Here is a 23,081-nt window from a genome sequence, read left to right as displayed (position 1 = left end):
AACATGGGATCTGAGCCATATGTGCAACCTACACCACAGCTCATGGCAATGGCGGATCCTCAACCCACTGGGCAAGGCCAGGGATCGAACCCGCAACCTCATGGTTCCTAGTCAGACTCGTTAACCTCTGCGCCACGATGGGAACTCCAAGATGTACCAATTTTCTATCCATGAAACCGTGAAGAAGGAAAAAGACATTTGGGCTAGTTTTGCTGTTGTACTCCAAACTACCAGTTATGTCCACAGCGCATGATGTAAGTGCTTAGTCAGGATGAAAAGGTGTTAAATTGGTACAATATTATGAGGAGACCACATTCACATAACTTTTATTATTGTGTTGATATAACTGTTTTATTATTGTTGTTAATATTTTACTGTGCCTAATTTATAAATTAAACTCTATTATAGCTATGTAGGTACAGGAAAAAATAGTGTATATATATATACACACACACACTATATATACCTACATAGGAAATAGTGTATACACACACACACACACACACACACACACACACTATTTTTTCCTATACCTACACACACACATAGGCCTCTGAATTGTATTCCCAATTTCAGGCATTCATTAGTGGTATTGTACTGTATCCCCCACAGATTAGGGGGGACTACTGAACTGAGACAAAGTAAGGTATATTCCAGGTATACAAGTACAATTCACTATTTTAAATCTATATAATATAATTAATACAAAGACCATAAGAGAAAACTTACAAGACTATTACAATTTGACGGAATTTAACTTCTGCTCCTGATCGGAATTCTTAAAAAAAGAAGAATAAAAAAATGCATCAACATGATGTGGAGCCCCACCTGTTGTAAAATTTTATCATAATGTTCTGAAATGGGCACAAATCTAACAGCAGTACTATTACAATGATACACTATAAAATTAAGACTGGAGTTCCCTTGTGTGTCTTTGGGTTTAGGATCCAGTGAAGTTACTGCAGTGGCTTGGGCTGCTGCTGTGGCATGGGCTCCATCCCTGGTTTGGGAACTTCTACATGCTACAAGCAAGAAAAAAAGGAAAAAAATAAAAATAAAACCAAGATAAATTTACATATTAAGTAGAAATAGAACGACACCAAAAATATAAATTAATAATTTAATGTCATACTGTTTTGCTGAAATTATATCCTGTTTACAACATGAATATGCCTCAGGTTCTTTTGTGTTTAACACTCTTACATTGCCCTAGGCTGTGTGATGAATCAAATTTCACACTACTTTTCTCTATCAGAACTACTACCAGATCTCCATTTGTATAATCTTGACATCATTAGGTGATCAACAAGATATTGGAGGTAAAGAAAAAGGAGAATCTAGGAATAATTTAAGGTCTTTGTTTTTTGGGTGACTGGCTGAATAGTAATCTTTGACAAAAACAGGAATACCTGGGTGGGAAGGGGTGGACAGATTAGTTTTGATGATGAGTTTGTGTTTTCTGATGGACAGCTAGATGGAGCTATCTAGTAAATAAATGGATGTATGGATTTGAAGCGCACAACAGTGAGTATGGGCCTGAAAAAGAGGTTTAGAAAACAGTCCTCTAAAGAATAGTGGCTCGGTGGGAGTTCCTTCTGTGGTTCAGCAGGTTAAGAACCAGAATAGTGGAGTTCCTGTCATGGCTCAGTGGTTAACGAACCTGACTAGCATCCCTGAGGATGTGGGTTTGATCCCTGGCCTTGCTCAATGGGTTAAGGATCTGGTGTTGCCATGAGCTGTGGTGTAGGTTGTAGACACGGCTCTGATCTGACGTTGCTATGGTGTAGGCTGGCTGCTACAGCTCCAATTCAACCCATAGCCTGGGAACTTCCATATGCTGCAGGTGCGGCCCTAAAAAGAAAAAAATATAAAATAAATAAAAAAAGAAAAGAAGAAAAAAAAAGAACCCGAATAGCATCCATGAGGATGTGGGTTTGATCCCTGGCCTCGCTCAGTAGGTTAACAATCCAGCATTGCCACAAGCCGCAGCGTAGTTCATGGATGTAGCTCAGATCTGGCATTGCTGGGGCTGTGGTGCAGGCTGACAGCTGCAGCTCTGATTTGACTCAGCCTGGGAACTTCCATATGCTGTAGGCATGGCCCTAAAAAAAAAAAATTAAAAAGAATAGCGGCTTGAAGCCAAAAAAGAACCTGCGAATGTATGGTTAGAGAAGCAGAAGAATCTTTCAAGAAAAGAAATACATGAGGGAAGCCAAGGGAAGATAATTTTCTAAAGGCAGTATTAATTCCACAGAGGCAACAATTAGGATTGTAATGAGTTCTTTGAGTTGGCAGGTCATGGTGACTTCTGGGAGAAGTGTGAGAAAGAGAAAGAAAGGTCAGTTATTTAAAGAAGCCTGGCTAACTACGGAAAGCTGAGAGAGCAGTACATGAAAGATAGGAAAGATTATTCATTCTGGTCTGAACAGAAAGAGTGCAGGGGAAGAAGATGATGACTTAAAGTCTATGAGAACAAAACTTCGTTTAGGTCACTTCTCTACCCTTAGCATCTATTAGGGTATCTGGGACATAGCAAACATTCAAAGACATCTGCTAAATGTTGAATGAAAGAAAGAAAAGGGTGGGGCCAAGCAAGAAGGGGAGGGTCTTAGTAAGGAGGATGGGGAACAACAGGTGGATGGAGAGGGAAACAGACATTTTTTGATCATCTGTTAAACTTCAGGCTCTTTATGTTAAAAATCCTGGAAATAACCCTAAAAAGGAGGCATCATGGTCTCTATTTTACAGTCCATGAAAGCTAAGAGATTAGGTATCCAGGGTCATTCATCTTCTGAGGGACAGAGCAATGAAGCAGACATGGCTTCATCTGCCCACAAAGCTCCTGCTCTCCACTGCAACTTGAAAATGAACATATGAAATATGAAAGTAAAATAAATAATTTGCTGAAAATGAGGGTAAAGAAACTGCATTGGAAGAGGATAGTAAAAGTATCTACTAACACCTGAAGAGGATGGACAAGCTGAGCCAGGACAAGTAAAAGGATGATGAGCAGTGTTGAGGACCTAACTGAAATTAATCCTAGAGCAGCCCCAGTCTGTATGTTTTTGTGATTATGTCTAGCTGGTCTCTATCACCAGCTGGAACAGAGAAGGCAGATTCTAAGAATGATGCAGGAAGGAGTCCACAGGATAAATGCATCAAAGTGTGCATGAAATGAGAGCAGTTCAAGTAACCATGTGGGTCTAATTAGGATAAGGAAGGAATGAAGCAAGGAAAAAGCTGGGAAACCAAGAGAAAATGGAGAGGTCAAGGGCCTATTACTATTATTACTATTATTATTATTACTGTCACACCTTCAGCATACGGAGGTTCCCAGGCCAGGGATCGAATCTGAGCCACTGCTGTGGCAACACCAGAACCTTAACCCACTGCACCGGACCAGGGGTCGAACCTATGCCCCAGCAGCAACCTAAGCTGTTGCAGAGACACCACCAGTTTGGTGTAATCACTGCACCAAAGAAGAAACTCTTCCAGGGCTTATTTTTTAGAGTTTACAATAATACTGAATGAGAACCAATTTTAGTGGCACAAAGGAGGAGTCTTCAATCACCATCATCTCCACTTCCCTTCGACAAACTTCTCTTAACTGTCCATTCTTGCTGAGCTGCCCTACTTCTGCAATCTGCTTTTATGACAATATAAATACAAGGGACACATTTGTCCTGGGTTACCTGATACCTTGTAGTTAAATATATCTATTCCACATACAAGGAGCTTATTAAAAATGAACAATGGAGACCACCAAATTTTATTACTTTATCAAAGGCTTTGTTCTTCCTTGCCACCCCACTTAGCACAGGACAGGGCCAGAAAATACCAGTAACAAAAAGCTGAGTGGAGAGCCACCAGAGTTCTTGAATACCTGGCATAATACAAAGATTAATCTAATACTATCCCTTTTGTTCCCAGATATTTCCACTTAGCAGAGTGGCGCTATTTTCCAACAGAAGTGTTATGTATTTTGGGTGAGTCAGTCAGTCAGATGTGAGGTATCAAACTGTGCTTACTATAACTTTTCAGGAACATATCTTTTTCAGAAATTGAACAGGGCCTTACTATCACCAATACTGGGTTCTCTCTTCTGAGACTGCTGTACCTAATAGTAGCAAGGACATTTCTTTTTGATTAGACAAAAGTGATTGAAAAAATATATAGAACCATTAGAAATGACTTTATAGCCACCTCAGCAGGCACCACAAATTCATCCCACCTATAAGTGTTTTGGACTTAAAAAAAGCCCATCAGGAGTTCCCATCGTGGCGCAGTGGTTAATGAATCCGACTAGGAACCATGAGGTTTCGGGTTCGGTCCCTGCCCTTGCTCAGTGGGTTAACGATCCGGCGTTGCCGTGAGCTGTGGTGTAGGTTGCAGACGCGGCTCGGATCCTGCGTTGCTGTGGCTCTGGCGTAGGCCGGTGAATACAGCTCCGATTCAACCCCTAGCCTGGGAACCTCCATATGCCGCAGGAGCGGCCCAAGAAATAGCAATAACAACAACAACAACAACAACAAAAAAAAAAAGCCCATCAATCCCAGTCACTGACAGCCTGATAACTGCACAGTCTAGTCTCATGAACCCAAGAAAACTCCAGAAGCTCGATATTATCATCCCAGGAACACTAGGTAGTCAAACAGTGTTTATAACTGGATAGTTAGCAAATGTATGAAGCTTAATTACCCCCAAGAAGCCATATTATGACACTATAATTAGGTTCAAGAAAGTTGTAGGTATATTTGCAGTTCAATATTAAAGGAAGATGAGAGTATTTGATCTGTATACCTTTGGAGATCAAGGAAAATACTGGCCTGGATGGTTAACTGACCTAACATAAATTTCATTTCTTATGTTCGTGTGACCTTCATGTAAGACTGTGCTATAGTAGAATGAAAAGCTCAAGACTATTAACTCACCTCAAAAATCCAACCAGTGTTCTATATAAACGTAATATAACTCACATAAATTAATTTCCCTTTGGCCTAACAGACCACAGCAGTGCTTTTCAAGCTACAGGTAGTAAAATTGATCTTGTGGGGCTACAACCTGATTTTATACAAAATGAAAGATAAAAAATTTCAGAATGTATCACATACAGTATGATTTGGTGAAATTTTTTTTCTGATATGTGTTCGAAATTAATATTTATCTCTGTCAGTTACAGTCCAAAAAAGTCTGAAAGTCACTATACTGGACTGAATCAGAATCAATCAGCAACAACATCTCATTTCTAAGGTCTAAATACTTTTTCAAAATTATTGACTTAATCCTCAAGTAGCAGCCCAGTGAAGGAGATAAAAAGTTACCCCTTGTTTGAAAATAGTTGGTCTCATTTTGAAAGTCAAACAGAAGTCTAGAGGGAATTAACTTTCAATCTATTTAACATACGCTAACTTTTAAAAAATGAACTGAGAATTTATAATATTGCTCTCTTTGAATATGCGTTTCCTCCAAAAATTTAAGATGCCATTCAGTGACAAAAAGGAGACATCTAAAGACATGAGTTTATTTTTTGATGTTTTCCTCTACATAAAAATGTTTCAATCTTCTATGAAACTCATTTTATATTTGCTAACCACTACTGAACCTAACTGAATCTATCACTTATAACAAGCCCCATCTTAAACGTATTTTGATGGAAACTGAGAAGTTACTACCATGTTAGTAAGAATTTTCCAGCCTACATGGAGGCAACCTTATTACCACTGACTCTCCTACACTTTGAACGGGTACCTCTACTTTTCTGAAGCCTAAGGGACTCTATAATCAAGTTTAGAAAATTCACTTAGAGCTTGGGTCTCAGTGATCAAGTGAGAAGAGTAGCTGATTCAGAGACCCTTTTATTTTTTGTCTCTTTAGGGCCACACCCATGGCATACAGAAATTCTCAGGCTAGGGATGAAATTGGAGATGCAGCCACCGGCCTACATAACAGCTGCATCAGATCTGAGCCAAATCTGTGACCTATGCCACAGCTTGCGGCAATGCTAGATCCTTAACCCACTGAGTGAGGCCAGGGATTGAACCTGCATCCTCATGGATACTAGTCGGGTTCTTAACCAGTGAGCCACAAGGGAAACTTCCACAGACCCTTTTAGTTTGCCCCAAACTCCTGGAGCAACATGGAATCTCTAGAATGGCCCATCACGCTCAGGAATCTGAATGAGGGGTAACAAAAGGAAGTCCCCACAACTCTCAAAGCCTAGAGCTAAAGCGCTATCATAAAGACACAAGGAAATTGCTGAAAAACACACTTGTCAAACCACAAAAGCAATACTGAGACTAGGTTCCTAGTCTGGTGTTTCAAGGAGGTAATAGGTACTTAATTAGCAAACACTTCATGTATATTTTCACATCTGATTATTAGGAAAAAGGGCAAAAGAATAAGAATGATCACTCGACCTGTTTTACAGAGAGGTTATAATAAGATGCTCCCCAAAACCAAACCAAAAAGGATGCCCAAACCTAACAAACTAAGATAGTGGTGGAATGAGATTCTTGTCTTTTAAATCCTAGTCTCGTTGTCTTTCCCAACATGGCAGGAAATCTTGCTCATAAATCTGGAGGATGCCATTCTAAAGGTTTGAGCTTACTAGTCATTAGATCATCTCATCATTTAACCTCTATGTGGCTCTCTGTGACTATATAGATGGTACTTGCCTAACTACAGCAAATTCTTATCAAGGAAGATGATATAATAGAAATTTTCACTATTTCTATTTTAATCAGCTAAAAGGAGATTATGTATGCAAAAGACAGTGAAATACTATACACAGAAAAATGTTGTTATGGGGATTGGGAATTCAGTAAACTGGCAAAAAGCTACACAGGCTTGTGATGGCTTTTATGATTGAGCTTCTAGGCTCTACTGAACCAGTAACTCACATAGCTAACCTACCTGATGTTCAAAGTATATGTGTTCTCTCACACATAAAGGTTTTTAGAACCTACACTAAGTCAACACTATGCCATTCATTCAGAATTGATTTTAATGGGTCTCTTCTTTCTCTAAATGGGCAACTAATATCTTATTTATTTTTATAAGAGCTTTCAAAGAGATACAGACTAAAAGATAATATAATAAATGCTATAATGGTAAATGTTCTCTGACTTGAGATTGCCAGTTTTACAGCAACTTGTGAGCCCTATATACACACACATGTACATGGCTTTTTTTTTTTTTTTAAGCCTACTTTATCTACACTAGAACTTTTGTTTTAATAGTTTATTTACAATGTTCTATCAATTTCTGCTGTACAGCAAAGTGCGGGTTTTTTTTTTTTGGTCTTTTTTTTTTATGGCCACATCCTCAGCATATGGAAGTTCCCGGGCTAGGGGCTGAATTGTAGCTACAGCTGCCGGCCTACACCACAGCCACAACAAGTGGGTTCCAAGCCATGTCTATGACTTACACCACAGCTCACAGCAACACTGGATCCTTAACTCACTGAGCGAGGCCAGGGATTGAACCTGCATCCTCATGGATACTAGTTGGGTCTGTTAATGCTAAGCCATGACAGGTACTCCCTACATGATATAATACATTGCCAAATGCTTCTTCAGTCTTTTACCTAGTATGATATCACATTTCTTATGTTCTTGTGGCATTCTTTTATTTTTTCATTTATTTTTGGCTGCCCCACAGGCATATGGAGTTCCTGGGCTAGGGGTCAGATCCATGGCGGCAGTTTATGACCTACATATGCTGCAGCTGTGGCAACGCCAGATCCTTTAACCCATCATGCAGGGCTGGGGATTGAACCTAAGTCCTGGCACTGCAGTGCCACCGCAGATCCTGTTGTGCTACAGAAAGAATTCCTCTTGCGGCATTCTTGATAGCCTGTGATTAAGACACTTAATAAGTGTATGTCTTTAGGAGAAATTCTTAAGCTAAATCTTGGTTCTCTTATGGGGATATCTACCTCATAGTAGTGTTATGACATATACTCATCCTAACTTGTAATCAGGACACATATATGACATATTGTTGATATATGTCATGTATGATAAATATATGCTGCCCAACTTGTAACCAAAGAAATTAATTCAATTAAACATTTGTGTTTATTAAACTGACAAAGATTTTTTTCAAGTCTGAATCATCTACTTTTAATGAATACGTGAGAAAACAAGTATCTCTTATTCTTATAGTGGATAAGACAGTAAAAACTTTTCTGGAGAGTAATGTAACAATATAAATACAAAGCCTTAACAGAGGCACATGCCCCTTAACTCAGAAATATAATTTCCAGAAACTTGTCCTAAGCAAACAACTAATGACTTAGCCAAAGAATGTTTCTCAGAGTATTCTTTTATAAAGCCGGAAATAAACTGTCCTGTTGATAGGAATTAGTTATAATTTATAAAAATAGCTCCATGTCATAAATTATGAGATGGCTGTTATAAATAATGTTATAGAGACATATTCATTGCCTTGAAAGTGTTCTAAAGTTACAGTGTCTAGTAGAAAAAAAGGTTGCAAAACTGTATATATTACAAAAATTATGTACCTACACATATAGGTGCATATTTACGATGCTTGTAAGCATTCTAGGGATATTACCCTTTCTACAATGAACACTACTACTTGTGTAATAATTTTTTTACACCGGTGAAATTAATATTCAACATGAAGGTCAGTCCACTGTCTTTTACATAATTAAAGATAGTTTAAATAGCTTATAGTATGAGCAAACTGTTTTTGGTGGAAGGAACACTATTAACCTTTTTTCTGTAGTCAACACTTCTGCGGTGAAGAGGAATTTTCTAAAAAAAACTTTATTAGTTACTTTTTAAAATAAAATACATTAATAAAGGTGAAGTATTAAAAAATAAAATTAGGACATTCCTGCTGTGGGTCAGCAGAAACGAATCCGGCTAGTATTCATGAGTATGTGGGTTTGATCCCTGGCCTCACTCAGCGGGTTAAAGATCCGACACTGCCCTGAGCTGTGGTATAGGTTGTAGACTCCGCTCAAATCTGCTGTTGCTGTGGCTGTGGTGTAGGCTGGCAGTTACAGCTCAGATCCGACCCCTACCCTGGGAACTTCCATATGCCCTGGGTGCGGCCCTAAAAAGCAAAAAATAAAATAAAAATAATAAAATAAAATAAAGTTAAAAAGCATATAAATACAAACTTCATTTTTAAATTAGATTCACAAAAAGTTACACTATCAAATTGGTAAAAGTTTCTAAGCTCTTACTCTCAATTTCTTTTCTTTTTCTTTGTTTTTGTCTTTTTAGGGCTGGCATATGGAGATTCCCAGATTAGGGGTCAAATTGGAGCTGCAGCTGTTGGACTACACCACAGCCACATCAACGCCAGATCCGAACCACATGTGCGACATACACCACAGCTCATGGCAACACTGGATCCTTAACCCACTGAGCGAGGCCAGGGATTGAACCTGTTTCCTCATGGATACTAGTCAGATTCATTTCCACTGAGCCACGAGGGCAACTCCTTACTCTCAATTTCTGCACTATCTTGTCACTGACAGGTAACAGTCCACACCTCATGCTTTCAGTAGTACTGCTGGAAATGATTAATAGGTCTTTTTGCAGTGGACAACTGTATTTTTATCAAACATCTGAAAACTCTTCTGCAATAGAAGATAACTCTCTCTAATAAATAGAAATATTTGGGCTCTTCCTCTCTTACGTTTACTATACCTATCAGTCTATAATGTCTAATAGACATTTTCAATAAAGTCATATATCATTTAAACTATCAGTCATTTTCTTAAAGAATCAAACACAATCTCATACAGTGGAAACCTGACTTCAGAGAATTAATACCTTTTGAATCATAAGGCAACAAGTAGTTATTAGGTCACTCCAAAGGGAACATGCCACCATTAATACAAATTCATGAGCTGAAATGGAAGCAATGGAGAAAACACATGCTGATATTAAGAGTTTAGGTTGCCTATTTACTCCTAAGGTTAAGCAGAAGAAAATGAGACAATTTGTTGATTCCCTGGCAATGAGAATACTGTCTCTGGGGATAAAGGTGAGTGAGCCTGTGCCACTCAGCTTGGGAATGAACCAATGATGGACTTCTGCGAACTCATGCCAAAGTGATGAAGATTATAAATATCTAACTTTAATGTTGAGATTAAAAAGAATTTAAGTCTCAAGTAATTCTCTGAAAATAAGCAGGCTGGTCTCCAGAAATAAAGGCTCATAGTCTAGCAGTTTATTGTCAAATGCAAAAAAAAAAAAAAAAAAAAAAAAAAAGAAAGAAAAGAAAAAAGAAAAAGAAAGTGCTATATATTAGAAACTGAGGATTCCCAACTAGTATTTACATTAATAGAGGGTATAGAAACACTTTAATTATTCAATTATCATGTTTTTAAACTGCTGCAAATTTAATCTATTGGTAGAAAAAGAAAAAACCACACGGAGTATAGTGACTTCGATATAGTAGGTGATCATTAAAAGTCTAATAAGAATTCAGCTCTTTGAACGGTCATAGAGGGGTGAGTCAAATGCTTTGTTCTTTTTTCTTTTTCTTCAAAATTTTTTATTATAGTTGATTTACAATGTTCTGTCAATTTCTGTTTTCTTTTTCTTTTTCAGCTATACCCATGGCATATAGAAATTCCCAGGTCAGGGACTGAGTCTGAGCTGCAGCTGCAAGCTATGCCACAACTGCAATAATGCCGGATTGTTTAACCCACTGCACCAGGTCAGGGATTGAACCCACGCCTTCATAGTGTCCCAACCTGCTGCAGTTGGATTCTTAATCCACTGTGCCACAGCAGGACCTCCTAGAAATGTTCTGTATCTTGATCTGAGTTCGTACATATGTAAAAATGTATCAAGCTACACAGTTAGGATTTATGCATTATACTGTATGCAATGCCTCGATTTTAAAAAACACATACTTTGCATGAGGTGGGGAAAAAGAAGAATCTAATACTCCAAGCTTCTTCATGGGTTGAATTTTATCATACTTAGCTTTCATTGGGAGTTTCCATATGCTGTGGGTGTGGCCATAAAAAACAAACAAAAAAACAATGATCAGTTCTGCCAGTTTTTGATCATCATGGGATCATACCAAATGTACTTGCCTGTCTGGCTTTTTTCACTCAAACTTTTATTTTTGAGATTCATTCATATTTCTGTGGGCATCAGTAGTCTTTCCTTTTCATTGCTGAATAGCACTCCACTGTACAAATATACTACAAATTTGCTTATCTGTTCTTATATATGGACATTCAGGTTGTTTTTAGTCTTCCGCTATTAGGGATAAAACTGCTATGTGTGAGTATTACTGTAACAGTCTTTTGGTGGACATAGACTCTCATTTCTCTTGGGTATATGCTTAGAACAGATTGCTAAGTCACAGGTAGGAATGTGTTTAATGTGTTCATAGTAGACCAGGCCTGTTTTCTAAAGTGATTGTATTAATTTACTCTTCCATTAACAATGTTTGAGAGTTCTCATATTAAATTTTAAAAAGCTCTTTAGTTGAAACACAAGAGTTTTGACACTTTTGGGGGTTTGCTTGAATCACTCTTTGTTTTTCCATCATTTACAATAGGGGTAATGTAAGCAATGCTCACACCTCAGGGGATACACAAGATGATTTTAGAGGGTGTAAGAAGAAAATAATACAACTTCTATTCAGTTTCTTATTCTTTCACCTAACAAGCAAATTTTACTAATATTTAATATATAAATCAACTCTAGTGTGCTTATTTAGATGGTTATATTGATTCACTTTAGGCATACTGTGATTTACTGTCATTTGTGTGTGCCTCGTTGAGTAGAATTAAGGAACATCTAACTGAACTCTCACCAAATGAACAAGTGGCTGAAGGAGTCCTAAAAAGACGACACTAATAATATAAGGACAAGCAAAGAAGGAAATGGTCAAGCTGACAGTTCTATAAAAATCTCTTTAGAAGATAAAAACCGTGACGATCAGATCTCACAAGTAGTAGACAAAAAAATTTCAAAAATTAGTATCTGTAAAATAGATTTAATCTAGTATTTTTAATGATATCTTGCCAGTAAGAACTTTAAAACATAGAATGTTACTTATACCATATGTCATCCATTTTCGTTTCCTACTGCATTTATTTTATAATGTATATAACAGTATAAAGTACACATATATGTAATTTTAAAGTAAATTTACACATATTAGAGATGCATGCTCAAATTTTTTTTTTTTTTTGCCAATAGAGTACATAATCAAGAGGCTTCAGAGACTTGTTTAAGCATAAGTATTTCTCAGTATTAAGCTAGTTAATCCTCTGGCATAAATGAACTTCTAATTTTTTTCTTGGCCACACTTATGGAGTACAGAAGTTCCCAGGCCACAGATCAAACCCAAGCCACAGCAGTGACAATGCTGAGTACCCAACCACCAGGCCACCAGGGAACTCCCAAACTTGTAACTTTCAAAGTCATAAGTAACAAGTACACATACTTCATTAGAAATAGCCAGCTGCAGCAGAAATTGACAGAACATTGTAAATCAACTATAATTAAAACATTTTAAAAGAAGAAATAGCCAGCTGCTGTTTAATGTTAAAATAATACACCTGAACAGGGAGGAGGACAAGAATCAACTGGGAAGAGGCCTGAGGGAACTTTCCAAGGTATTGGTACTGTTCTATATCTTATTAGGGGCTTGCATTATACCAGTGTACACATTGATCAAACTTGCTGAACAGTATATCATAAGGTGAGTTTCAGTCTATGTAAATTTTACCTCCAAAAGAAAATAAAAAGGATCTATAAAAAATATTGATCTTCAGTTAATGCTATGCATGCTGAAGTGTCTAGGAGTAAATTATAATGATGGCTGCAACTTACTTTGAAATGCGTTAAAGTAAAATGGACTGGTGTATGGATAGAGGGATGGGTATATGAACAAATAGGTAACAGAGCAACTACAGTAAAATATTAAGTGTAGAATCTAGGTGGTAGATATATGGGTGTTCTCTGTACAATTCTTTTAACTTTTCCACGTTTGAAATTTTTCATGATAAAATGTTGGATATAACAAATCTACTCGAGTTGAAAATTTTAAATAGTGAACTGATATGGGAGCAAAGTTAGAAATTCAAAAAGAAAAAAAGGAACATTCAAATACTGCACTTTAGTGCTTTTACATACACTAAATCTGTAGGGTGAGAACTATCCCTATTTTACAGACTAGTAAACTGAAACTTAGAAAGATGATAGAATGATCACAGAATATGTCCCAAGTCAGAGACGAAAGCTCAACCAAAAGCTGAAACCAACCTGACCAAATTTACGAGATGCCTGAATCCTCTTGGCTCCCATTCCTCACAAGGGAATTCCTAGGACCAAACAAATGTCTTTTCTACAGTGAAGACATCACCTCTCCATTCCACATGGACCAGCTTTGACTGCTAGAAAGCTCCTCTTCAGAGCCTCAAGATACTTGTCTCCCCCAAGTTTTTCCTCCCATGCTTGATTCCTTGTGGCTGTATAGAATCCCAAGAGAATTGGCCTTCATATCAAGCGGTCATATTTGAAATGTGAATAAGTAGGATTTTTTTCCCAGTAAGTATTTTGATAATATTATTATCTACAAAGCTACAGCTAGGTGTACAATGAGGATAATGTCTCATAGAATTCGGATGAAATTAAAATGAGAACATTGAAGCATTACAACTGTGACAAACAAAGACAGGGACTCATTTTTTTTTTCTTTTCTACCCCTTACCTTTCCTTGGAAATTCCAACATGCCACTCACTATAAAATAACATATTTTTTTAAAAATTAGAGAGATTTCGCTTCTTTCCTTGAGGAACTCAATGTTAAATGTGAACAGGCACAGAATTTTTTTTCCTGTATTTACTGTCTCTTATCTAACAACCTAACTGATTTTATTTCCTCATCTTATTTTCCATTTTGCCTTGGGTGGAATTATAACTTCTGGGAATTTTATGTACAATTAAGTATACAACTAGGACCATTTCTGCAGCACTTTTTTGTTTTAAAAGTACTACAGGTGGCCAACCTATGCAAGCAACATGTTAATGACATTTTAAAGTCTATTTTCTTTTTGAATCTCAGGAGGTATTTTTCAAAGGTAAGATTAAAGAAAGCCATTATGTTACAAGAAATGACCAAATAAGTGATGATAACCTTTAATTCACTTTTGACTATGTATAAAATATGTGCCCTAGAGCTGTTCATTTCTTGACAAATATATTCAAGGGATTGCCTAAAGGACTCCTAAAGTCAAAAATCTTGCCCCAAAGCATATGGCACTACATTATGAAAAATAACTCAATATTCTACCATGAAAACTTTGCCTTATTTAAGGATGGCCTACAGCTCAGATATGGAGAAAAGTTATTTGCACAGCCTCCTGGAATCTGAAGAAGACTTATTTCCTCTTGAAATCTGAGGTTGTCAGTGTTGGAAGGAATCCTAGGGATGATTGCTGTATATCTGTAGAAATGCATATTCAGACAGCTGAGATGATTAGTCCATAACTCAACCCAGACCAAAGGCCAAGTCCCCCAATTCCTGACCCGGTGTCTTCTATTTTACAATCATGACAAACTAAAAACAAAAAAGTGATGATGCTCATCTGTTACTTCAACTTCACCAAATTTCAGTCTGGCCACTCATGATGTCATTTCCTTTTGAGAATGGATGTATGGGGGGGGGGCCTCTTGGTATCCTTACTTGCACATAATACAATATTTTGGAGCCATATATATATATGCCATTATTTCCCATGTCTACTTCTATTCCTCAAGGATACCAATGGCTTCAATACCATGTCTTCAAAATGCCTTGACCCTCCTTTTCACTCTATTTCTTATTTCAAACAATTCACTGCCAACTATTATGAAACTAAAAGTAAAAGGGATTTATTTTAAAACACAAAGCACATGGGCTAGCAAAGGGCCTAATAAAAAATTTTAATGTTATGTATTACACGCAGATGCTTTCTAGAGAAAGAGCCCAGCGACAACCCTGCAACATAGGAAGAGAGAGCTATTATGGGCTGTATGTGAGGCCAAGGAAAAGGTCTAGAATACGACCTAAAACAAATATGGAGGTGAAAAGGCACGAGGAGCTCACTGGACCCACCAGCCAGGGCCAGGCGGCAAGCTCCTAGCTATCTGGTGTTCGCTTAAACGAACCATGGGCACCAGGGATGTACGTACCCCAGGACAACGATAGGGCAGGCGGGGCACCAGGAATCGCGCTCAGGGAGAACTCAACAAGTCTGGATGGCGAAGGATGCACCGGGAGATGGATGAATGACGGCCAAGAAGGCTCCTGCTGGCTCTGAATGACCACTACCCCTTTCCAGGATTTACCGCCGCGGACAGCCGCCGGCTCGCGGACAGCCATTTGCACCACGCTCCGGTACGTGCCCCGACGTTCGCCGAGACCCGCGGCGGCTACCAACGACCCTGCCCCGGGCGAAGCCTCTACCCCAGGCCCGCTGCCCGGCGGCGGGGGCTCCCGGTCCCCACCCGCTTTCCGGGAGGAAGGCAGCGGCTGGCCTGCCGGGGCGGGAGCCGCCTTCGAAAGTGGGCGGAAGGATGGCCGCCCTCGCGGGGTGCGGGCGCGGCCCGCTGCTCTCTGCGCAGCGCCGCCTGCGCCCTCAGCCCCGGCCGCGGTCGGCCGCTCGCGGCGGGCTCCCGGCTGAGGCGATGGGGAAAGGGGGCGGGCGCGCCATCATGAAGGGGAAAATGGTGGGCGGGCGGGCCCGCGCGCGGCCGCGTACTCACCCGGGCCGGCCAGTGCGGGTAGCCCTTCATTTTGGCGAAGACCAGGTCGCCCGCCTTGTACTCGCGCGGCCGCGGACGCGCCATCCCGGCCGCTCCCCTTCCTGGTCGTCCTTGGGCGCAGCGAAGATGCCGGGAGGCCGCCCCCCCGCGGGCCGACGGACTGCGCCGCTCTCCCCGCGGGCCTCGAGCCGGGCGGGCGGGCGGACGAGCGGCCGCTCCGACGAGGGGAAACGGCGAGACGGCGGCTGAAGCGAGGGGTGGGCGGGGGGCGCAGCAGGCCCGGCAAATCACCGCCCGGCAGCGGGGGAGGGGAGCCCCCGGCCGCTCGGCTCCGGCCCGCGCTGAGGTCCCCGCCGCCGCCGCCGCCGCCGCCGCCGCCGCGCGCTGCTCACAGGCGCCGCGTCGCCTGCCTCATCCCGCCACCGCCGCCGGCCTGCCTCCTGGGCTCCCGGGCGCGGCGCGAGCGCCGGGCCTCGCGCTTCCTCCGAATTCCTCCTCGGGCAGCGACCGCAAACACGATCTTATTATTGTTCTCGCGCGCGCTCAGCACCCCCCCCACACACCCCGCTTCCCGCTCCCCACCCCTCCCCTCCAGCGCCGGCCGGTTAATTCCTAGGTACACGGCCAGCTTTCGCGCAGAAACCAAGCGCGCCAGCCGGGCTGCTCGGCGGGCGGGCGGGCGGTGGGTGCGTCCTCCCCCAGCACCGAAGCCCGCGCAGGGCGGGCGGGAGCCCCTACTTCGGAGGCCCCCCGCTCTCTTTTGTTCTTGGCCCGTAGCTGCCAGCCACAGCCCAGCCAATCACCACCTGGCCGGCCCCCTCCTCATCGGTCCGTGCCACACGGGGGGCGCTGCCACCGGCGCCCCCCAAGTCCCGCGGCCACCTGCCGACGACTGGGCTCCCGCCCGGTTCCCCACCGCGGGCCACTTCTGCGGGTGCTCTCGGGTGAGTGGGGCCACAAAGGCGCTCCAGGCCGGGTCTGCTCCCTCAGGGACCCTTTGCCCAAAGCATCAGGCTGCTGGAAAGAGCACAGCTCTGGAGTCAGCGATCTTGCTGGGGTCTCGCCCTAGGCCTGCCCTTGACAATGCAGTGTGGAAGCCTCCCCCCGCGCCCTCCCCCCCCGCCCCCCAGCAAGCTATTTAACGAGAGTTCCCTGAGGTTTTCTAATTTGACGAGCGGCACTGCTGGGGTTCGAACACAGATGTCCATGACTCCATAGCCCATAAGCGGTTATGCTTTAACACACGTAGGTCTTACAGGCCTGTAGTTTTGTGAAAAGGGACTTACTCTGGCAGGTCATTTGTTTCCACTCCTGGCAAGTTTGTGTGTGTTTGTGTGTGTGAATCTGCCCAATGAATGAAGGCTAGCTCTTTCATCACCCCGAAGTTCACCTTTCAGAGGTCAGCTGATGATAGCTCCTCAGAGTAAAGGACTATGTGGCCCTCACCTAGTCTCCTTGTTTGTGTATGTTCCCTCTTCTAAGCTTTCCTGTTGTCTCTCCCTTTATAGGAGCTGTGCTTTCTCCCAGCATTTGCCTCCTTCACTTGCTCTGTAGAATTGTGTGTATATTTTAACTCTTGCTCTTGTTCCTTTATGTTCGGCTTTCGATAATGGGGCTGTAAATTCTCTAGACTTCCTGTGGTCTGTTTACTTTAATAGTGCTTGACATTATCTGCTAATGCATTTCCTTACTACCTTCATCTAGTGATTTTCAGTTTTAGGTAGTTACCCTTCTTCACCAGTCCTGCAGGTTCACCTTTTCCTCTCTTCTCACTGTAGAAGACTAGTCTAGGTCCTTTTGCCTCTGTTGTAATACCCTGTGTCTTAGTCACTTCAGGCTGCTATAACAAGATACTGTAGACTGGGTGAATTAGACACAACAGAAATTTATTTCGCACAATTTTGGGAGTTCCAGAATCAAGGTGTGGGCAATTCAGTTGTCTGGTGAGGGTCTGCTGGTTCACAGAAAACAGTGTGGCTTACATGAGGTGAGGGGAAAAGAGGAGGGAGGAAGGTGAGGGAACCCTCTGTGATCTCTTTTATAAGGGCACTAATCCCATTCCTCAGGGCTCCATCCTCATGACCGAATCATCTCCTGAACCTCCAACTTCCACATACATTGGGCATCAGGGTTGAATGTGAATTTTAGGAGCACACAAATATTGGGTCTGTAGCAGCCTGCTAATGCATCTCCCACTTCTAGGACTGCTGTGTGGACCTGTTATCATGTCATCATGCCAACATAAATCTTATATCAAACCCAAATCCCTCTGACCAGCTGCCAAAGCCCTAGCTGTTGGCTGTTCTCCCCAAATGGCCCTGCCTCCCTATGGGCACAGAGTGGAAACAGAGGAGAGGAGACCTTAGAGGGGGGAAAGGTGGTCAATTGGAAGCCATGAGAGGACTTTAAACGTGGGGGGGACATGATCATAGTTTGGATTTAGACAGATTGCTCTTGTGGCCTGTGTGGAAGTGGATTTGAGGGTGAGAGTCTGGAGTAAGGAGCTCATTTGGGGAGGGCTTCTCATCAGGACAGAGGAGACAAGGTCTGAGACGGGGTTTGCAGACTCATTTGGTGCCAAGTAACTAGGAAGAAAGAGGAATCAAAACCTCTTCCCTGGTTTCTGGCTTCAGCAACATGATAATTAGTTTTGACATTCACTGAGAGGAGGAAATCCACGAAGAATGGACAATTTGGGGGTGAGATCATGAGTGGTTTTGTGTGTTGAGATTTCATAGGGCATCCAGTGAGAGATGCTTTGCTGGAGAGTAGAGTATACAGCTTAGGGAAAGTGGTCAAGGTGGAACACAGGTATGTAGATAAGTGGTGCTTGAAACCATGGGGAAGGTTACTAGAAAACTTTGTAGAATGAGAAAAGCAGTGGGGAGGATGGAGCTGGGTAACACCAATATTCAAGGATCAGGCAGGAAAAGAAGAGAAGTGTGGTCCTGCAGGAGCCAAAGAATTAAAGAATTTCCAGGAGGGAAATGTCCACATACATGCCACAGGGAGGTCAAATAAAGTAAGGAAAGAGATGGCTCCATTTAAGTTGGTGATTGAGAAGTATTTGGTGACTTTGTTGGGAACTGTTTCACTGAAATGGTGATGAGAAGAAACCAGAGAGTAGTGGCCTGAGAAGTGAGGGAGAGGTGACAGTGTGGAGGCAGGGAGTGTAGACAGAGAAGCAGGAAAGCAAGGTGGGCGAGTTTTTCTGTTGTGATTGTTTGGCTGGTTTTTAAAGATTGGAGAAATTTTTGAGTTTCTTATGAGAAAGGAGCCAGTGGAGTGGTTGAAGACCGAGTCCAAAGAGGGGAACAATTACTGGGGTTTGGTTATATCAATAACTGAGATTTCTCCCAGTCTAGGCTTTGGTTTCAGGTTTTCAACTGAGCCTTGGTCTGACTGCTCAACGCACTTCTTCTTCTTCTTCTTCTTTTTTTTTTTTTGCCTGCCTCTCATTGCCCTACCAAGTCAGACCGAGTAACACATGCACCTGCGATCCCCTTATAGGCTCCCTATGACTGTTCATTGGGAATCTCCTAATGTGCTTGGCTAAGAGCCCATCTGTCCCTTCAGCCAGGTTGGATGCTGACTATCTTGTCAACACAGTTTTGCCGGAGATGAAGCATTGCCCTGTGGTTTCAGCTGCAGACAGAGCTTTCAGACTTGTTCTTCTGCTTTTATACAAAGGATTGTTCCTGTGCCTATTCCAGAACAATGCTCTCTTCAAATATTTAACAGATAATAAGTAACCCTTTAGAGATACCACTAAGAACCATTAAAAGAGTCCGATGTATTTTTAGTCAATGGGCCCAAGAGCCGGTCTGTTTGCCGTGTGAAAATAGAATACATTAATTTTACTTGAAACTTGGAAAGAACTCCATTCACAAATGGTGAAAATATCAACTTCCTTGGTTCACTTTTGATTTCAGCTTCTTCAAATCCTGATAGGCTGCTACATCTCTCTGCCCTTGGCTACCTGATCTATTTTTTTTTTTAATTAAGAAAAAAGTTAGAGCTCCCCTCGTGGCACAGTGGAAACGAATCTGACTAGGAATCATGAGATTCCATCCCTGGCCTCACTCAGGTTGTTGAGGATCTGGCGTTGCTGTGAGCTGTGGTGTAGGTCACAGGTATGGCTCCAATCTGATGTGACTATGGCTGTGGCTGTGGCTGTGACCCGCAGCTATAGCTCCAATTCGACCCCTGGCCTGGGAACCTCCATACGCCGCAAGTGGGGCCCTAAAAAGCAAAAAAAAAAAAAAAAAAAAAAGGTTATTTCCAATGTTGTGCCAATTTCTGCTGTAACCTGATCTATTTTTGGCCACTCCTCTTCTCACACACATCCATAAATTTCATTGACCCTGTCCTGTTTTCACCTTCCCTTTTCATATTTTGGCTCAGCTTCCTGATGAAAATCTTAACCTTTCCTTCAAATCCTGTCCTCCAATTCACCCATTCCATGATGCTTCAGTTATCTAAACTCTCTTCCTCCACCCCAAATTTCATATAAGATGATATACTTAAAGTACTTGGAATGATGCTTGGCACGTAGTAAGTACTCATTAAATTTTAGTTGATATTGTTATCTTTCTTGTCTTTCTTAACATATTATGGTGAAAAGCATTGCGGAAAGGGAGTTAGGACAATGTGATGTCACACACAGTACGTCAGAAGAGCACTCCCTGGACTTTGCATTTGAGTTCATTTCTACTACCTTTGCCCCACTAGAGGTATCTCTCAAATGTCCTCTGACCCAGGCCCAGAACTAGTCTCACATTCCTTGAAAGAGAAAAGGTCTTAAGATATTGACATTTTCATGACAGTCAAATCCAAGAACTATAATACACAACTTGTGAGAGAGAGAACTCCCACCTCTGTGTGAGCACTGGTAGTTCTAGGTTGGCAAAAGGCACCGTAAAGTCAGCATTGGCCACAATGGGACAGACTAGGAGTCAAAGGTTGGGGTTAGCCAGCATTGCTGGAGTGAAGATAGATGACAGCATCCAGGGTACCATCGCCAAGTTCAGAAACAAAGAGCACCCCAATAATGATCCTAGATGCATGTTAATGGTCTCCAGAGAATACTTGAGCCACCTCGGATCTTGTTTGGAGAAGGAAAAGGGATATTGTTTAGGCCCTAGGAATTTCCCCCCCTGATACTCGAAGTCCAAAGGCTGTTTCTATTAAGACTGTTCTCATTCTCACCCCTTTTCTGTCCTATTTCAGGCTGAGAAGCAAACTAGGGTATTTTAGTGTATTACTTGCTATTTGAGGGGGGAGGTGATTCAATATGTAGAAAGTAGTAAAGACTTGAAGAATTTGCAAATTTAGCTACACTTTTGCGAGTATTGTTCCAGTATTTGTGTGTATGCTGCTGAAGAGAGCATTGGATCAACAGCATTTATTTCCTCATTGATTTATTGAAAAAATATTTGTCGAGTACTGCTATGTGCCAGTCATTGTTCTAGGTCTAGGAGTCATGGAGAAAAGGAGGATGGTGAGGGAATCATAGATATGTGGGATGAAGTAGTGTTGCAGGAATCCTGGGAGGCCAGGGTGTCTAACTGCACCCATCTGAAGAGCTCCTGTGTGGAGTGAAGGATGTGGGAGAAAGGATGCTTTGCTGATTCCAGGCCTGGCCATTAAGGGGTGTAGCAGCTTCTGTTTTCAACTTCTTGGTGTCCTGACTCACCGTTTAAAAAATTACAAATAGGAGTTCCCGTCGTGGTGCAGTGGTTAATGAATCCGACTAGGAACCATGAGGTTGCGGGTTCGGTCCCTGCCCTTGCTCAGTGGGTTAATGATCCGGCGTTGTCGTGAGCTGTGGTGTAGGTTGCAGACGCGGCTCGGATCCCGCGTTGCTGTGGCTCTGGCGTAGGCCAGTGGCTACAGCTCCGATACGACCCCTAGCCTGGGAACCTCCATGTGCCGCGGGAGCGGCCCAAGAAATAGCAACAATAACAACAACAACAAAAAAGACAAAAAAAAAAATAAAAAAAATAAAAAAATAAAAAATTGCAAATATTCTACTGGTGTGGAGGGGTAGGGGGCACAGGGAGAGAGACAGGACAGGGTCTGGAGAATGAAAGACTACAGAGAGAGAGGGAGAGAGAGAGAGAGACACCTAGCCAGTCTCCAATTCTTCTGATCTCCCTTGTTGAGTGAAGTCATTTTGGGTTTTCTGATCCCAGTCAAGCTACCCTCACCTACATGGCACAGAGATAGGCTCTCCCTTCTAAGCCTGGCTCAAATTGTAGGTCCACGTGCAAGTAAATAGTTGCAAGTGTTTTAAGCCATAAAATTTGGGGATGATATTTGCTATGGAGCAACAGATAACTGGAGTAGGTTTTTTTTTTTTTTTTTTTTTTTTGTCTTTTTAGGGCCACACATGTGGCATATGGAGGTTCCCAGGCTAGGGGTCTAATCGGAGCTGTTGTTGCCGGCCTACACCACAGCCATAGCAATGCCAGATCCAAGCTGCGTCTGCGACCTTGAACCACAGTTCAAGGCAACGCCAGATCCTTAACCCACTGAGCGAGGCCAGGGATCGAACCCGCAACCTCATGGTTCCTAGTCAGATTCGTTTCCACTTCGCCACAACGGGAACTCCTGAAGTAGGTTTTGATAGCAGATTAGATACAGCTAAAGAGAGCTAGTGACCTGGAAAATAGGTCAATGGAAAAATATTCAGACTTAAGCCCAGAGAGATAAAAGGAAGGAGAAAGCAGAAAAGAATGTAGTAAAACTACACAAGCTTTCTCTTGGTTAATATTTGCAAGGTATTTTCTGTCTATGAAATATAGTAAGAAAGTTTGCTATGAAGTCTCAAATGTTGAGGAAAAGAGAGAATGGAGTAGAAGCAATATTTGAAGCCATGATGGCCAAGAATTTCTAAAACTGATTAAAGCTATCAAGCCATGGATTAAAAAGTATTTTGAATACCAAAATGATGAATTATTTGGGTTATTTATATGGAGAAATAAAAATTCACAAAAAGTGAGATGATGTAAATCAAATAAAAACACCCTAGGTCCTAAGATAGTACAGAAAGTGGCCAGAGCCCTAACACATTACATTTTAATAAATTAAAGATTCATGCTATGATCTCTAGGATAACGATAATTAAAAAGAATTCTCAACTAATGGGTAGAATAACAGTAAAATAATGCAAAAGGAGAGAAAAAGGACATAGAATGGTGTATTAAATATGAAATAAATAATCATATGGCAGATTTTAACCCAAACATTTCAGTGAGCACATTAAAGGCAAAAGGAACAAATATTCCACTTACAATTAAAAAATTGTCAGATTGGATT

General features: G+C 41.7%; 3 protein-coding genes across 4 annotated transcripts in view; 2 read left to right on the top strand and 1 right to left on the bottom strand.

Annotated features, from left to right (window-relative positions):
* HDGFL3 (HDGF like 3) overlaps positions 1 to 16,257 on the bottom strand; it is an 87,722-nt gene extending 71,465 nt beyond the window's left edge. For both annotated transcript variants that reach the window (XM_021098881.2, XM_084968558.1), the window contains exon 1: positions 15,762 to 16,257. In XM_021098881.2, the coding sequence (XP_020954540.1) occupies positions 15,762 to 15,845 (84 nt within the window). In that variant the 5' untranslated portion in view covers positions 15,846 to 16,257. The remainder of the gene's footprint in view (positions 1 to 15,761) is intronic.
* The window catches only part of SH3GL3 (SH3 domain containing GRB2 like 3, endophilin A3), a 350,527-nt gene continuing 342,515 nt past the window's right edge, over positions 15,070 to 23,081 (top strand). The window contains exon 1 of the mRNA XM_084968533.1: positions 15,070 to 15,393. The gene's annotated coding sequence lies outside the window, so the exon portion shown is untranslated. The remainder of the gene's footprint in view (positions 15,394 to 23,081) is intronic.
* LOC146401609 (uncharacterized) overlaps positions 15,888 to 23,081 on the top strand; it is a 29,389-nt gene continuing 22,195 nt past the window's right edge. Inside the window, exons 1-2 of the mRNA XM_084970552.1 lie at positions 15,888 to 15,994; positions 16,063 to 16,705. Coding sequence (XP_084826678.1) covers positions 15,888 to 15,994; positions 16,063 to 16,705 — 750 coding nt within the window. The remainder of the gene's footprint in view (positions 15,995 to 16,062; positions 16,706 to 23,081) is intronic.

This window comes from Sus scrofa, chromosome 7 (assembly GCF_054392235.1).
Source record: "Sus scrofa isolate SSC_HxYL_T2T_F1_AM1 chromosome 7, Sscrofa_HxYL_maternal_Yorkshire_Landrace_v2.0, whole genome shotgun sequence".
NCBI lineage: Eukaryota > Metazoa > Chordata > Mammalia > Artiodactyla > Suidae > Sus > Sus scrofa.
This window is presented reverse-complemented; position numbering and strand designations above follow the sequence as displayed.